Below are 18025 nucleotides of genomic sequence, written 5' to 3' on the forward strand. Positions count from 1 at the left end.
TCATCAAGAGGCTCTTTAGTTCTTCGCTTTCTACCATAAGGGTGGTGTCATCTGCATATCTGAGGTTATTGATATTTCTCCCAGCAATCTTGATTCCAGCTTGTGCTTCATCCAGGCTGGCATTTCACGTGATGTACTCTGCATATAAGTTAAATAAGCAGGGTGACAATATACAACTTTGATGCATTCCTTTCCCGATTTGCAACCAGTCTGTTGTTCCATGTCCAGTTCTAACTGTTGCTTCTTGACCTACATGCAGATTTCTGAGGAGACAGGTCAGGTGGTCTGGTATTCCCATCTCTTGAAGAATTTTCCACAGTTTGTGGTGATCCACACAGTCAAAGGCTTTGGCATAGTCAATAAAGCAGAAGTAGATGTTTTTCTGGAACTCTCTTGGTTTTTGGATAATCCAACAGATGTCGAAAATTTGATCTCTGGTTCCTTTGCCTTTTATAAATCCAGCTTGAACATCTGGAAATTCATGGTTCACTACTGTTACTCACACTCACTGAGGTTCATGCTACACATGCTGAGATACTGTGCCATGGTTTCAGGCTCTTCTTAGGCATCAGCTTCTCCATAGTAGCCCTTACCCACTTACTTTCAGAGTCTCTATCATGCTGAAGAGTATTTTATTTGTTTAACGTATCCGTCTTCCCACACCAGGTTGAACATGTCAAAGGCAAAGACCATCTCTCTCTCTCTCTCTGTTTTATGCATGTAGTAGATATTCAGTAAAAGTGTGTATCACCTATTTGTGTGCCCTGATACATGTGGTATCACCCTCATTACTTCTTGAAATTCTCTTCACTGTTTATCAGCTGTAAGCTTATTTTCCTAGTCTTTATCATCCAGATGATGATGGCTAGGCTTTTGATCACAGAAATCTTTTTAAGAAATCAGAGAAGAATTGAAGAAAGCAGTGTGTTTAGTTGATGTCAGATGTCATTTGCTTGTAAAAATAGCTAGTTTACCCTAAAGACTTTTATTCGGGATGGGATTAAATTGAGTGGAATAATTGTGCAGATTAATTACACTGTGTGAATTAATATAGTGTGAAAGTATTTGTTGGACTCAAACTGCATTTCCATTGAACAAGGATTTGATGATTAGTCATATAAGGCTTGCAAAAGCAATATCATTGTCTTAACAGTTTTACTTTTTTGGAAAACACATGTATTAGAAAACATGCTTATATCAGCCTACACTATCTAGAAATTTACCCCCTGTCAAATGAAAAAAAGAACTATCAAGTCAATAAGAACAAGTGGCCTATTTCCCTTCTTTATGGGTCTTAATAAATAGAATTCTGTGTGAATGAATTTCTCTATGAATCAAAACTAGTAGCACTCTCTAAACTTTAATTACAAGATGAGAAAAGAGAATCAGAGGTTGCAGGACTTCTGGACGACAACCCAAATGTAGCATCAGCCTCACTGTGAAAGTCAGAGATTTTGAGGATGGGAAAGGGAGTGAGTAAGACCTACTCCTAGTTTGGAAGACTTCAACTGGTGTAGTGTGTTGCCAGATCATTCATAATTATTTCTCGAGTGAACCTGTGTATAATGGCAGTTAAGCCAGAAGTGATGACTTCCTGCTTCATTTTTTTAGGGAGAGGCATAAAATGTATCACTCACTTCCTTTCAGAAGTGATTCTTTCATAAGAACAGTTGTTATAGAGGTTTCCAGAAATAAAACTGGGAAGAGCCTGGTTACATACAGGAAAAGTACCTCCCTTTCATAACAGCTGTCTGAGGGCTAAAGTAAATCACAGGAGGCATATGTAGCACCCAGCCCATTATTACTAATCTGAAGAGTCATTTTGCCAAAGACCAAAATTTGCCTTGCCTGTTTTCTAATTTCACTGTTTTCGATACTCTCTTTTCGTGTCTTTAAATTTAAAATTGGAATTTTTTTTTTAATTCTTTAAAATGAAAAATTTAAACATACTTAATTTTAACTTTACATAGTACCAGTTAAAATTCTCCTTAGGACCTTAAGCTGCTTTAGGAAAGAAAAGTGTTATGTAAGTGACAGAAACAATTGGACTCCCCCCAAATTTTGGTCAATGCTTGTTACAAGAGAATTTTTACTGAGAACTTGGAAAATTTTGCTTTATAATGGTTCTATTACGTGCAGATTTTTTTTTATGCTTGTTTTTTTCAGACTGTAAAAGAAATCTGTAATGATCATATTTTGAATATATATTTTTGAATAGTTTTGGTTCTTGAAATTGTAATTATAGAAACCTCTATTTAAGGCCTTACTTGATCTAGGTAAAAGATTCTGTGATGATGGATTAGTTTGTTTTCCTTGTATTTTTCAATGTAGTAGAGATTATATTGAGTGTAAACTTTCCCAGTAAATTCCTCCCCAGAATTAGGTAATTTTAAATGGTAAAAACTTTTAGCTTAGTGACAGCCACATATAAGATACTTGTATTTTAATAGCACATCGTCAGTTCTATTTGTAATGGTTTTGTTCTGCAAAGACACCACAAACACTGAATTAGTGATATTGAACCATCGTCCTGAGGGAGACACAGGGTTAGGCTCCTGTGAGCCTCAGGTCACATTTTCATCAGCCAATCAATAGCCTTCTTTGATTATGTTTCTATTTAAAGACATCCTATTTAATATATATCATTGATTCATTACCATTAACCCTTGGCCAAAAGCACTCATGCCTGAACAAAGCTTATGTAACATTTTTTCTCCATGAGGCACATCACAGTCTGCTTGTACCTAAGAACAGACAGCACTCGGCACTGTGCTTGGGGGCCGTTTGAAACAATGCAAGTACCAAAAGAAAGCACAGAGATGCGGACTCCAGGGTGCCGAATAAGTTGCAAGGATACTTGTTTATAGTATGAGAGCTGAAACAAGAAGGCTGAGAAGTGCCTTGATCAGCCTCAGGTGGAGCATGTGAGGTCACTGGCAAAGACCAAGAAACTGCCCCAAGTAAGGAGTTTATGGTAACAGATGCACTTTATGGAGTAGGCAAAATCTTGGATACAGAATCTTCAAACAATAAGGATTGACTGTAATTGTTTTAAAGAAGCGTATGGTTGCACACTTCCAGAGTATTCAGATCTAAAGGAAAGTTTCTTATATTTTCAAGGATGTGGGAGTTTTTGGTTAAGACAAATCACCCTCACAGTTTTCATGTTCTCTTGTCCAGTGGAATCAAATTGGCTGCTTTCAGCCCGTCATTTTGTTTTCTCCCCTGCAGGGAACAACCCATCTTCAGCACTCGAGCTCATGTCTTCCAGATCGACCCAAACACAAAGAAGAACTGGGTGCCCACCAGCAAGCATGCAGTTACTGTGTCTTATTTCTATGACAGCACAAGAAACGTGTATAGGATAATCAGTTTAGACGGCTCAAAGGTAAGTTCCATTTACTTTAAATAACCTTGCTGTTTTGCTTTATACAGTATTCACTTTAGTTTTATTCAGAAGATTTTTATCTACAGTAAAATAAAACATTTTCATTTCAGTTTTTAAAACCTACCTTTTAAAAAACAAAATCGATCAATAGGGTAGCAACTTTTAGGGTAGCAACTTTTTCATCTACTAAATTACTTCGATTAACCACCTGATATATATATATATTGAGTTGAGGGCTCCCCCCATGGCTCAGTGGTAAAGAATCCACCCGCAGTGCAAGAGACACAGGCAACATGGGTTTGATCCCTCCTTGGTCAGGAAAATCCCCTGGAGGAGGAAATGGCAATCTTCTCCAATATACTTGCTGAATCCCATAGACAGAGGAGCCTGGTGGGCTACAGTCCCTGGGGTCACAAAGAGTCAGACACGACTGAGCACTCATGCATGCATGCAGGCATATATTGAGTTACACGCTAAAATATTCTACAAATTTGATTTCAGTATATTTGGTAAGTACTCATTGCATATCTGTTCTGTTGGACACTGTGCTAAGTGCTTGGAATAGATACAGTTTCTACTCTTGAGCATGTAATCTAATGAGGAACTAGACTTCTTTTTAGATATACTTCTATAATCTAATAGCAGTTCAAAATTCCTCAATCATAGGAAGTCTTTCTATATTAAATTCAGTATTCAACAATAAAGTCAACATCCATTATTCAGAAGAGAAATGAAGGGAGAAGACCTCTTTTTATTTTTTAGGAGAGGCAGATAGTAAAATGTTTAAGAGCATGGACTGCCTAGGTTTATATCTCAAATCTACCATCTACTAAGTTTTTGATTTGGGGCAAATTGTGTGTTAACTTCTCTCAGTTTCATTGTTTTCACCGCAGTAGTGGTTGTAAGGATTGAGTTAGTATCTGCAAAGCGCCTGGGTAGCTCAGTGCCTGATGGATAGTATACCCTTCAAAAAGGGAGAAATTCCATTTTTTCCTCAGTGAATTTTGAATAATACACGTAGATAAATACCAGACACTAATTCCTGGATATAGTCTGTAAAAAGATGAGGCCTCCATCCTTCTCATTCAAGCTTTCTTAACGCCATGAGTCTCTTCTCCTTCAAGCTTTCCTGATGTCGTAAGACCTTTCCATTCCTAGGAAATTTTTGCAGTGCAGTGTAGAGATAAGACCACAGAATCTGGAGCAGGAACATCTGGTTTGAATATTTACTTTAATACTTCCTAACCACATGACCTAGAACAAGGTATTTAGCGTCTTCATGTCTCAGTTTTCTCATCTGTAAGAAAAGAATTAATATAAAAAACTACATCATTACACCATAGGATTATTGTGAAGATTAAACAAATTAATTTAGGCAAAGACACTTAACATATATATGGTAATCACTATACAAACACTGCTATTGTAACTATTAGTAGTATTAGGCTTTTAATTACATACTGTGTAGTGTTCGAGGGAATAAAAGATAGTTGAATTTAATGCTCAACTTTTCAGTCTGTTTTGTCTGTGTGCTCATCCCTTATCTCCTTAACTGGGTTATAGGATCTCAGGGGCTGTTTGTACTTTGTCTTGTACGTAAGTAACGGACATGTATTTATTTGAATAATTGGTCCTCTTTTCATTTTTACTCAGGATTTATAGGACTTGGGAAATAGCAGCAATTAATTTCTGTGAAGTTTTCTTTAATGAATAATTTTGCAACATTTTGTAACTTTAGTGAAATTAACAGATGTTAATTATTATAATCTCAGACCCTAGAATGTTAAAGCATTTCTTTTCCCTGACTTGAACCTTCAGTTCTGTGTAACTCGTGTTTGTCTCTCAGCCCAAATAACAGATGAGATGTGGTTATTAGAGAGGGCAGTTAAATGGTATATAAAAGTATAGTAGGCCCAAGTCCATTGTGATTAAATAATCCTCATGTGTTTTTCTTTCTGAAGCAGTATGAACTATTGCTTCTGTCATTTCCATTTTTGAATGTACTTTGCAGCTTGTAATTATGAGGCTCTTATATAACTCAGTGAAAAGGTTTGTTTTTTGTGTTTTTTTTTGGTTTGTTTCATTTAACAAAATCTACCTGCTATACCAGAGTTATGTTTTCTATCACATTTTCCATTATCTAGTTATTTTTTAAACTGATGCTATTAACAAAACAATAGAATGAGAAAGACTAGAGATCTCTCCAAGAAAATTAGAAATACCAAGGGAACATTTCATGCAGAGATGGGCACAATAAAGGACAGAAATGGTATGGACCTAACAGAAGCAGAAGATATTAAGAGGTGGCAAGAATACACAAAAGACCTATACAAAAAAGATCTTCACGACCCAGATAATCACGATGGTGTGATCACTTACCTAGAGCCAGACATCCTGGAATGCGAAGTCAAGTGGGCCTTAGAAAGCATCACTACGAACCAAGCTAGTGGAGGTGATGGAATTCCAGTTGAGCTATTTCAAATCCTAAAAGATGATGTTGTGAAAGTGCTGCACTCAAGATGCCAGCAAATTTGGAAAACTCAGCAGTGGCCACAGGACTGGAAAAGATCAGTTTTTATTCCAATCCCAAAGAAAGGCAATGCCAAAGAATGCTCAAACTACCGCGCAATTGCACTCAGCTCACACGCTAGCAAAGTAATGCTCAAAATTCTCCAAGCCAGACTTCAACAGTACATGAACCACGAACTTCCAGATGTTCAAGCTGGATTTAGAAAAGGTAGAGGAACCAGAGATCAAATTGCCAACATCCGTTGGATCATCCAAAAAGCAAGAGAGTTCCAGAAAAACATCTACTTCTGCTTTATTGACTATGCCAAAGCCTTTGACTGTGTGGATCACCACAAACTGTGAAAAATTCTTCAAGAGATGGGAATACCAGACCACCTGACCTGCCTCCTCAGCAATCTGTATGCAGGTCAGGAAGCAACAGTTAGAACTGGACATGGAACAACAGACTGGTTGCAAATCGGGGAAGGAGTACATCAAGGTTGTATATTGTCACCCTGCTTATTTAACTTATATGCAGAGTACATCATGTGAAATGCCAGGCTGGATGAAGCACAAGCTAGAATCAAGATTGCTGGGAGAAATATCAATAACCTCATATATGCAGATGACACCACCCTTTTGGCAGAAAGCGAAGAAGAACTAAAGAGCCTCTTGATGAAAGAGGAGAGTGAAAAAGTTGGCTTAAAACTCAACATTCAGAAAACTAAGATCACGGCATCTGGTCCCATCACTTCATGGCAAACAGATGGGGAAGCAATGGAAACAGTGACAGACTTTATTTTGGGGGGCTCCAAAATCACGGCAGATGGTGACTGCAGCCATGAAATTAAAAGATGCCTGCTCCTTGGACAAAAAGCTATGACGAACCTAGACAGCTTATTAAAAAGCAGAGACATTACGTTGCCTACCAAGGTCTGTCCAGTCAAAGCTATGGTTTTTCCAGTAGTCATGTATGGATGTGAGAGTTGGACTATAAAGAAAGCTGATCTCCGAAGAATTGATGGTTTTGAACTGTGGTGTTGGAGAAGGCTCTTGAGAGTCCCTTGGACTGCAAGGAGATACAATCAGTCCATCCTAAAGGAAATCAGTCCTGAATATTCATTGGAAGGACTACTGCTGAAGCTGAAACTCCAATACTTTGGCCACCTGATGTGAAGAACTGACTCATTTGAAAAGACGCTGATGTTGGGAAAGATTGGAGGTGGAAGGAGAAGGGGACAGCAGAGGATGAGAAGGTTGGATGGCATCACCGACTCAATGGACATGAGTCTGAGTAATCGCCAGGAGTTGGTGATGGACGGGGAGGCCTGGAGTGCTGCAGTCCATGGGTTCGCAAAGAGTAGGACACGACTGAGTGACTGAACTGAACTGAGCTCAGTTGAATTACTACAGTTCCCCATAGAAGTAGTTTTTTGGTTAAGCACTGGTAGTTGATTTGATGTAGCCAAATGAACGAGTTTCTTCTTTGTACCCTCGCTTCTGTTTCTGCTCAGCACAGTGAGCTGGGAAAACTTTTAGGTGCTCCTGATTAGAAAACGTCCCTTGGTTTCTCACGTAGGGCCTTTACTGTGCATGTGAAGTTTGCTCAAAGATTTTCTAATCCTGCTGCTGACATCGGTATGGCCGGGGGCCAGGATCAGGGCACTATATGTCAGTGGCGACCCAGCATTTCTACTACTCTTCCTTGAAAAAAAGAACTATGGGATTGAGAGACATAGGTATTAATTTTAAAAAACTAAATTTTTAAAAAGTGGATTTATAATGGCATTCTATTCTAAGAACTCTAATAAATTATTTTAAATGCAGAATCATCTATTATTTTAGAATTTTCTTCACTGATTAAAGAATCCCAAAACAAGTCATATGCAGGCAAGGAAAGATTCAGAAAGCATATTAAAACGGAGCTCTTAAACGTAAAAGCAGGAAGAAGTTAATTTGAAATAGCAAAAAATAGGTCAGTAACCAGTGGCAGCAGTATAAAGAACCCTCCTGCCAATGCAGAAAATGCAGGTTCGATCCCTGGGTCGGGAAAATCCCCTGGAGGAGGGCATGGCAACCCACTCCAGTATTCTTGCCTGAAGAATCCCATGGACAGAGGAGCCTGGAGGGCTACAGTCCATGGGGTCAAAGAAGAGTTTAGACTTAGCGACTAAACAACAAATCAGCAGCACACGGGTCACGTCCCTTACATGCTTTATAAATCCTGTGGTTGCCTCACTGTGTGAGAGTTATTAGGATCAGCTGTAAGATACCTGTGTGTATCCTTGGAAACCCTCAGATCTCAGTTGACAAGTACCCTCCTCGGCGAACCCTCAGGGACCACCAAATTAGCCTTGGTCTTCCTGTCTCTCGGGCTTTATCCCATCCTGGTCTGTGGTCTTCTCAGCACTTACTACTCTCTGAAATCTCATTGCTCAGCTACTGGTTTGTTTGTTCACCAGCCAAGTCTTCTTGCTCTAGAATGTAATGCATAATCATGTTGCTTCTCACTGTTGTATCTCAAGTTCCTAGAATTGTGCTAGACATTTAGTAGTACACACACAAAAAGTTGCATATTCAAACAATTCCTTACTATTAGTATATTCTTTCCCACTTAATCTTTCATTTGATGACAACCCTGTACATTATGCCCTTTGTGACCAAGTGGCTCAGACAATAAAGAATCCGCTTACAATGCAAGAGACCTGGGTTCCATCCCTGGGTTGGGAATATCCCCTGCAGAAGGTTCTGGCCTGGAGAATCACATGGACAGAGGAGCCTGGGGGGCTACAGTCCATGGGATCGCAGAGTCAGACATGACTGAGTGACTAAGGCCACATGTTAGAGCAATTGTTAGCTACATTTTATAGGATCTAGAATGACATGCTAGGAAAAACAGCTTTTGAACCAAAGGGTAAGGCAATATATTAGTATATAAATTTTGTCAGAGGTAAAAATGCTTATTGAGAAGAAGGGCTTTCATGTAACAAAAGATAACATGACTACTGTCTGAGAGAAAGCAAGGCACTACACTCTTACTGTCTACTTTAGTAGGACAGGTATCAGGCACTCATTATAACTTCATCAATACCTCATAGTGAATAAATATTTACATTTTTACTGTTCATGTGGTATACAGATTTAGCTATGTCCTGAAAATGCTTCATTTTTATTCAGAATTTTATAGTGCACCAAGTAACTGCTTATGGATTTGATAACATATCTGTTTTATTATTACTGAGATCACTTTGTAATCTCAATCTCAATTACAAAGTCATTAGACTTCTTTTTTTAATTTTTTTTATTTTTAAACTTTACATAATTGTATTAGTTTTGCCAAATATCAAAATGAATCCGCCACAGGTATACCTGTGTTCCCCATCCTGAACCCTCCTCCCTCCTCCCTCCCCATACCATCCCTCTGGGTCATTCCAGTGCACTAGACTTCTTAACTAAAACTGATTCTACCCTTTAGAAGTACTGGCAGAAGGACTGAATGAACTTAAGTTAATGTGGTAAAGGACAGTTGAAATTCATTAAAGTGATCAGCAAAGTTAATATTTAATAAAATAATGCTAATTTTCTAGCCTGCCAGACTCCTCTGTGCTCTCCAGGCAACAACACTGGAGTGGGTTGCTATTCTCTTCTCTAGGGAATCTTCCAACCCAGGGATCAAACCTGGATCTCCTGCATTGTAGGCAGATTCTTTACCATCTGAACCAACAGGGAAGCCCAATACTAGTTTTCTAAGGAACTATATTATAATAAAAAATGATAGTGATTCTCATTAACATGATTTTATACCACTTTATACATCAACAAAGTATATACTTAAGGGTTTGTTTTGCTCTTGAGTAGAGGAAAACTTAGTAAATGACTGAAAATCTTTTCTGTATCACAGTATATTTCAGGTAAGTTGGCTTTAAGAAAATTCTTGATGGATTTTTAGAAAATAGTTTTCAAATAAAATTTGGTGTCTTCATTTTTGTAAGACGCTGTGGGGAGGGAGACTTTACTTTTAAATAAGCAACTGCTAAAACCTAACTTGCTTCCAATGAACATCACCTAGAATTAATAGGTAGTAATCCTAAATGTTCAAAGAGAAGACACTGACCACATTATAAACTCTTTAAAATTCTCTGCATTACAGGAACATTTATTTTGCTTGTTAAGTGTTGAAATTTGTGAAAGAGTACCATTGTATTTATGGTTCTATTATTACCATATTTCCACATTATCACTTATAATGTTAAAAACTGTTTCTCTAACTCTCTTCATATACTTAACATTGTGGCTCAATAGGAATCCTAAGTTTTTATCTAACTGAGTAGTCCTGTGCTTGTCTATTTGCGAATTTTTGGCTGGTTCCTCATACTTATTTTATTTTTCAGGCAATAATTAACAGCACCATCACTCCAAACATGACATTTACTAAAACATCTCAGAAGTTTGGCCAGTGGGCCGATAGCAGGGCAAACACTGTTTATGGACTGGGGTTCTCCTCTGAGCATCATCTTTCAAAAGTAAGTTAAATCATAAGATCCAAGTGGAAATCTACATCTTCTGGTCAGACATCTTATAAATGTAATGGAAAATGGAGAGTATAAAATGTAGGAGAAATTTCTTTGGTATTCTCAGAATGACTGTCGTGACTTTAGAGCAAGAAGTGAGAGATTAGATTCCACTGTTAACTGGAAACATTGTTGTATACATTAAATACAGTCACCATTGATTGCATGTGTTGTATTGACATTTGTGTGGTTAACTAGGTATGATAGGAAATAAAAGGTGGGAATTATCACTTTAATATGGACTTTGCTTGGTGGGTAGCACCTTTGATTGATGTTCTGCAATATAGGTAAACACCAAACTCTTCTGAATTGTGGAAACTCAAGCTGATAGTGGTATTTCAGCTTTTTGACATATAAATTCTGTTTTATGCTTTGTTTGGGTGAGAATAACTCTGAGCTCTCTGATACAACAGAGAGTAAGATCTAAGAGACCCTGAGGAGTTCTTGGAACCAACCAAGTAAATTGCTATGGCTAGAATGGCTGAAAAAATACAGAGCATCACCTGGGCAAAATATTGGGGAAAAAACAGTTGTCCTGCATAGAAGCAAAAAGCCATGAAGTGTTTATACCAGCAGCATCTTGAGTTCTTGTGGCTCTCACAAAGAAAGAGCTTATAAGAAGAAGGAAACAATGGCAGGATAGCAAGATGATCAAGGGGATGATTGCTCACCTTTATACTTCACATTTAGTGCTCACCAGACCCAGAGGGTTATGTTTACAACTTCTCTGAAGTATGCAGTTAAAAGAATAACCCTACGTCTGAACCATATTTTATGTATGCTTTGGTACACGTCAGATCCGATGACCTGGGAACTGAAATTGCTCAAGTGCAGGGTAAGCAGGCTTTGTTGGATGCACACTGTTAATACTTAACTTAAACCCCAACTGTTCATTATAGAAATCATTTAGATTCTTAAAAATCAGTTCTTTTTAAAAAATCTTACACTTTTGTGAATATTTATTGACTTGGTTATAATTAGATAGTTCAGTAGTTAAAATAATCTTTCTTTCCTTTGGTTTTAGTTGTAAAACTTCCTGAACGTTGTTTTCAAGTGCTTTTGTTATCTTTTCTTTAATATAAATTAGAGTTGTAAGCTCAGTTTTACAACGGTTTTAACTTTCATCTTGATGACTATAAGTCATTCTCTATAAGATAATTAAGACAAACAAGTGTTGCCTAATTACGTTTCTCTTACATCCACCATATTCTCCAAATACATTTCTTGAACTGTGGTAAAAGTATGAGTTTTAGCCTCAAAGTATTTCAACAAAGCAGGGACATAGGCATCCAGTTAAGCGTTGCCCCTCCATAAACAATCCCCTCAGGAAATTACACATTTATTCTAATATTTTTGCCATTACTCAGAACCTTTTTGGAACTTTTCTTTTGAAATTGTCTATTAAACCCTATAGCAAAAACATTAAAACTATGATTATATTACACTTGCTGAATTTCCTGACAACAAAGGAACTAGGTTGTGGATTAATTTCTCAAACTTGCGTGAAATGATTTTTGAACCTGAGTAATTTTTTACTTTATTAAGTTGGTTCTTTTTTATAACTACATCTTTCAAGTTATGGGCAAAAGCTAATGTGATAAGGAAATAGTTTATTAAAATCTGTCAATCATATTGTTTCCTCTTATCTGATATTTTTTCTGAGAATGGTATTTATAGTTAAAGAATTTGTTTTTCCTCTTTAAAGTTAGTGTATATTTCTGACCACACTGACTGGTAGTGAGTCCTAGTACTGTATCGTGAAGGTGGATTGACTATTAGGAAACGACCCATTAGCTCCTGGAGTCAACCCTAGTGTTTATTCACCAGACTTGGCTCCAGGAGCTTGTGATCAATCTCTTCAGAATGTTTTGGCCCCAAAATAACAAAATCATGACTTATTTTCCAAGCTACCTTGAAGATTAAGGTTGGTGCTTTGTAGGGGCCCCAGAGGAATATATAATCTTTTACATAAATGAAGCAAGCATGGAAATATTCTGGCTTGTTTTTATCACTAAAAACCATCCATGAAACAAAGCATTATAAGAGATCAGAGAAGTCTCTGCAGGCAATTGTAGACAAGGTGCTCTCAAAATGCAGAGAGCAGGAGCGCTGAAAAGAAATGTGTGGTCTCCTAAGGTTGACGGATGAGGAAAATTTCAACTATGCTTGGATTGTCAGAGTGCTTTCCAAGTGGTATTTTGTTATCATGGAAACCTAAGTCTATAAAAATTAACAGCAGCTTGGGTCTTTGTGAAGTTGAGGAGAGTTTTAAACATTAACTACCTTGGAATGCCAAATTAGTATAAGAAAAACTTTATGTACTAGTTCAAATTACATAAAGACTAATAATGGTTTTTCTTTTATTTCATTTCCAACAATGTGAATGTGACCTTTTTAGCTCTATATTCAGATTTTTTTTTAACAGTAATATGATAGTCTCTTTAATTAGATAAGTATAATAATGCAGATTCAGTTTCCTGATCTACAAGTTATAGATGGGGGGTAACAAGTTTAAGGTAAGAAGGAAAGTTATTATAACAGCTTTAATTTTGACCTTCTTCCGTTTCTCTGCAGTAGGTCAGAATATCATGAGCCTTTCCTTCCAAAGCTTTCCTTCCCCAAGATACAAGTGAAATTGGGGCTGGTTTATCAGGTTTGAGAGGGACCTGTAATTTCATGTTTTTATTGCCAACTCTAATAGATGTTTAAAGTTGCACAAAGGTTTTCAGTTTTTTGAAAAATCTGGTTATTTTGTAGCCTTAGCTTATTCTCTCTGAGAACAATGGGACAGTAATTTCCACTTCCGGTACATAAAGAGATACTGTTTGTAGCCCTGACCTTTATTTACTAGATTACCTTGAGTTCCTAAGAGTTAGCATTTCACAAAAGTAATTTTTTAAATTGTTACCAATCTGAAAGACCTTCTTGGGGACCTGCTTTTCCTTTCTGCTGCTGTTTAGGAATATTTGGTAATGAAAATCTACTAATGTCAATCAGTGACACTAATAAATGTTGCTGTTTGTATTGCTGAAAATAAAATGCCTCAGGTAATACAAGAGTTAATATCCTAATAAAAGTTAAAGGCCTACTCCAGATACAGAGATGTTTAGGAGTGGACACTTAGGTGATTTAAATTTCTCTGTGATAAACAGTGTGCCCATCTTTACTGATTTCACTCCCAACCTCCACCCCCATCCCCTACCTTGGTCTTAGTAAAGAATATCTGTACAACCAAGGAGGGACATAGCAAAGCTAGCTGACACCAAATTCTAACTTAGTTGTATCATGATGTTTTTGAATGAGATTTGTCAGAGTACTTTATGGTATGCTAATGTTTGATTTTAGGTTTATTTTCCTGTCATTTTCATATTACGCCTGTAATTGATTTGAGAGCTAAGTTGCTTGTATACAAGTCAATTATTCAGTAGAATGGAAGAAAATTAGGGTAAAAGTGGGCATTAAGATCTATTTTTATTTGGTTAATGTATGTAGTCTTTCTGCATTCAGTTTGCAGAAAAGTTTCAGGAATTTAAAGAAGCTGCTCGACTAGCAAAGGAGAAATCACAAGAAAAGATGGAACTTACCAGTACACCTTCACAGGTGGGTATATAGTTTCTATTCCTTGTTCATTTTAGATGATATGCTTTATGCCAGAGATAAATTTAGAAAAATAATGGCAAAGTTAAGGTGATTTTCAAAGTGGACATAGAAATGCACTCTTCAGTTAGTCTGTACTAGTGGAGAAAGTGAAAATGAAGTGACCTGCTCCAGTGTTCTTGCCTGGAGAATCCCAGGGATGGTGGAGCCTGATGGGCTGCCATCTATGGGGTCGCACAGAGTCAGACACGACTGAAGTGAGTTAGCAGCAGCAGCAGTGGAGAAAGGATTTTTTTCCCCTTATATATCAATGTGTATAAGAATCTCATGGCGGGGAAATCTGTTTAGTAATTAAAAGTCAGTTTTCTAATATGCATACAACTTGAAAACAGTTGTACACAAAGAGCATAGATTGCCCTGTTGTCTGTCTTCTGTCTTCCGTGATGATCAGTAGAGTGTGGCTGCAAGAGGAGACGTGGGAGAGGCTTGGGGAGACAAAAGTTTATTGTACTCACAGGTCCTAGAAATGTTGCAGGAAGGGTAACCCCTTCTAGGGCCCCAAAAGTGGACTCTTCTCTGACACTCAGCAATGAATTGTCCGAGGAGACACGTGTGCTGACAAAGCAAGAGACTTTAGACTTTATTGGGAAGGGGCACAGCAGGCAAAGGGACCCCAGGAGGACTGCTCTGTCACGTGACTCACAGTCTCGGGTTTTCTGGTGATGAGGCTAGTTTCTGGCTGTCTCTGGCCAATCATTCTGACTCAGGGTCCTTTTTGGTGGTCCATGCATTGCTCAAGCAAGATGGATGCAGCGAGAAGGATCCTGGGAGGTGGTGGGACAGGTGACATCTCCTTTTGGCCTTCCCTAAATTCTTCCAGTTGGTGGTGGCTTGTTAGTTCCATGTTCCTTACCAGGACCTCCTGTCATAAAATAATCCATGCAAATGTTACTATGGTGCCTGGCCAGGCTGGTTAGTTTCATTGTGTTTCCCCTAACAGGAGGCATGGCACACCTCTAGGAGGCAGCAGGGACGCCTCAGGTTGGGCAGCGGGCAGAAAGCAGGAGTGCAGGAGAACACGAACCAAGGCTAGAGCCTGTATTGGGGTTTCTCTTGGGAATGGCAGGCAGGGTGAACAACGAGGATTGACCAGTCTGCATGATTTCAACTGGCTCTAAACCATAAGGGCGGTTCCCAGTTGCCTAACACCCGGCCCTTGGAATGTTGTCTCCCCAAATTCAGGGGCCTGATAAAAGAGTATTTCCTGGACTGGTTAATTTACATGTAAAAGGCATGCTCCCATCGTAGCCCCCTGCTATCTCTAAGAACTGGCTAACTAGAAAGGTTTTTAAGATGTCATCACAGTATACAGAAAATTAAAATATATAAACAATATAGTTTGTTCTACCTGATTTTAAGATGTGTTTAAATCTGACAGTTGGAACACTTACATCTCAGCACTGAGACCCAAAGGTTGTAGGTTTTTATAAAGTATCACTTTTTCCTTTAACAGGTTAGTTAATACCTGCTACTTGTCCATTGTATTCTTCAGCTGGAAATTAATTACATCTCCAAATAAAATTCATTAAATAGCTACATTTCAGTACTTTTACAAAGGTTTTAATGTAATAATATGACTCAGAGAAGGCCAGTAACTTTCAGCTTTTTAATAATAGACTTTTCTAAAATTTTTATTTCAGTTGAAATCTTATGGGTAAGGTTCAGCTTTATACTGGGTTCTTCTCTAGGGTAATTGTTTTTGAAGTGTTCTTAAGAGATTTTATAACAGGAAGGATTGGATGTTATAAATGTTTCTGTGGACTATGTCAGTAAGTAGCTGTTTTACATAAAACTTTTTTAAGGAAGTAGATAGTGATTGCCTTGGAATGTTGTGACTAGCCAAATGATTGGAACATTGTAGAAAATATTTTGCTCTTCCTTCCTCCCCACCCCTGACACCCAACTCTATTTGGTAAACCCTACTGGTATAAAGAGTTTTGAGTGTTTTCAGAGGAAAGGAGAGCTCTGTTAAGTACGCTTAAAGTAGACATTCCCTCACAGGCTAAAGGTGAACTCTGGATTGAAGCCAAAGCTCCATTATTCTTCCTCTGTATTTGCAGAGACCTGGAATAACATAAATGATCATTTTGAAACTTCTCTTGAATCTCCCTAAGTGCTCTGATAGTGTAGTGATGCTTTTAAACATAAAAGCCTGTTTAAAATTTAGTGCCAGCACACATTGGGAGCTCTAGTTCCTCAAGTGAATGATTCTAGTGCCACCGCAGGATGCTCCAGCACATTCAATAGAAGAATACTCCAAAGACTCTAATAAAATTGTAATAGATTACACTTTGCCATTGTACTTAGTTCCTCTTCTCTAATCGTAACTTGTTTTTAATTAGTTGGGCAATGTTACAAGTTGCTGCTAAGGTCTCTGCTTGTCTTTGGTGGAAGGAATGTCTTTAAGCTTTTACTTTCATCAGAGGAATCGAAGATGTTTATATTTGGAAAGTGCTGTGAAATACAATGAGTAAAGAAATGTCTTAAGTACACTAGCATTTGAGAACCAAAATATTCTGACCTTCATTTATCTTTTAAAAATATTTGAAGTCTGATTGTTAATTTACAGAAGCCAGAGAAATAGGGGAAAAAAGTATTTTCATTTCTCTTTCTTCTCCTTTCTTTTTTTGTATGACAGTCCCTTACAGAGGTCATTAATATTTCTGTTTTACTTTGAATCATGTTATCTCTGGCCACCCTGATTCTATTCATTTTGAGCTTGATTTTCACTGGTTTAATCCAATCTATTAAAATAACACTCTGCCTGGAGAATAGAATATTACTCAGGAATTCAGCAAAGGGAATCAAGAGATTAAATGTGATAATTGATAATAGTAGATAGTCACAGCTTTTGCTTTTATTCAAGGCTGTATTGCAGACAAGATAGGCATATGTATTTTCAGGTCAAATTTAGACATACATTCTTTTTCTGCCATTATGTGATCTTGAAAAATTTGCTTAATCCAAGTCTGTTTATACATCTGCAACATGAATGTTACATTACTTACCTTACAGGATTGTTGGGTGGAATAAATATGATAATGATAATGCCATGTTGACAATGTCGTTCAATAATGGCGATAATGTAGACTCTAGAGCTCGGCTTTGATCTGGACTCTTACCCTTATTAGTTTTCTGAGCTTAGGCACATTAGTATTTTCTTTAATTCATAAAATGGGAATAAGTTATTTCCTTACAAACTTGTTGTGAGAATTAAGTAAGGATTTCAAAGTCCTTAATGTATAGTAAGGGCTTAATGTTAACAGTTGAGTTGTAATGTGACTATAATGGTGAAGATGATGATATAAAGCCTTGACAGTGTTATTTAGAAAAATACAGATGCCTTAATTAAATAAAGCCTACATCAAAAGCCCCTGGAAGACTTGTTAAAATACAAATTGCTGAGGCCCAACCATTTCTAAATTTAGAAGGGCTGAGATAGGGCCTTAGAATGTACATTTCTAACAGGTTTCCAAGAGATGCTGAAGACTGTTGATCTGGAGAATCACACTTTGAGCAACACTGCTGTAGATAAATCCTTCCATCTCCCTAAAGGCTTGTGATGAAAGGCGTCTGGCATTTAGAGCAGAGTTAGCCAATTCCCTCTTGGACTCTTGAGCTAAGATTGTACACGCTGTATAAATACGAGGTTGTGTCATAATCTTCGTGTTGTCTTCATCCAGGTAACATCTCTAGGAATACATGGACTCATGTGTTAGTTGTCAGGTTCTCTCACATCTCTCTTTAAATAATAGACATTAATTTAAAACTTTTTCTCTGTTGGAGATCTTATGTCCTCATGTTTCCATGGGACTCTTTTAAACAGTCAATGATATATAATCAAGACTGATGATTGAGGGACTCTCTCTCCCACGTGCATGCGCTCTCTCTCTCTCTCTCT

General features: G+C 37.6%; 1 protein-coding gene across 3 annotated transcripts in view; it reads left to right on the forward strand.

Annotated features, from left to right (window-relative positions):
- HOMER1 (homer homolog 1 (Drosophila)) overlaps positions 1–18025 on the forward strand; it is a 140212-nt gene that overhangs the window by 44387 nt on the left and 77800 nt on the right. For all 3 annotated transcript variants that reach the window (XM_010834593.1, XM_010834594.1, XM_010834592.1), the window contains exons 2-4: positions 3232–3388; positions 10288–10419; positions 13975–14067. In XM_010834593.1, the coding sequence (XP_010832895.1) occupies positions 3232–3388; positions 10288–10419; positions 13975–14067 (382 nt within the window). The remainder of the gene's footprint in view (positions 1–3231; positions 3389–10287; positions 10420–13974; positions 14068–18025) is intronic.

This window comes from Bison bison, unplaced genomic scaffold, assembly GCF_000754665.1.
Source record: "Bison bison bison isolate TAMUID 2011002044 unplaced genomic scaffold, Bison_UMD1.0 scf7180017864034, whole genome shotgun sequence".
Classification (NCBI taxonomy): domain Eukaryota; kingdom Metazoa; phylum Chordata; class Mammalia; order Artiodactyla; family Bovidae; genus Bison; species Bison bison.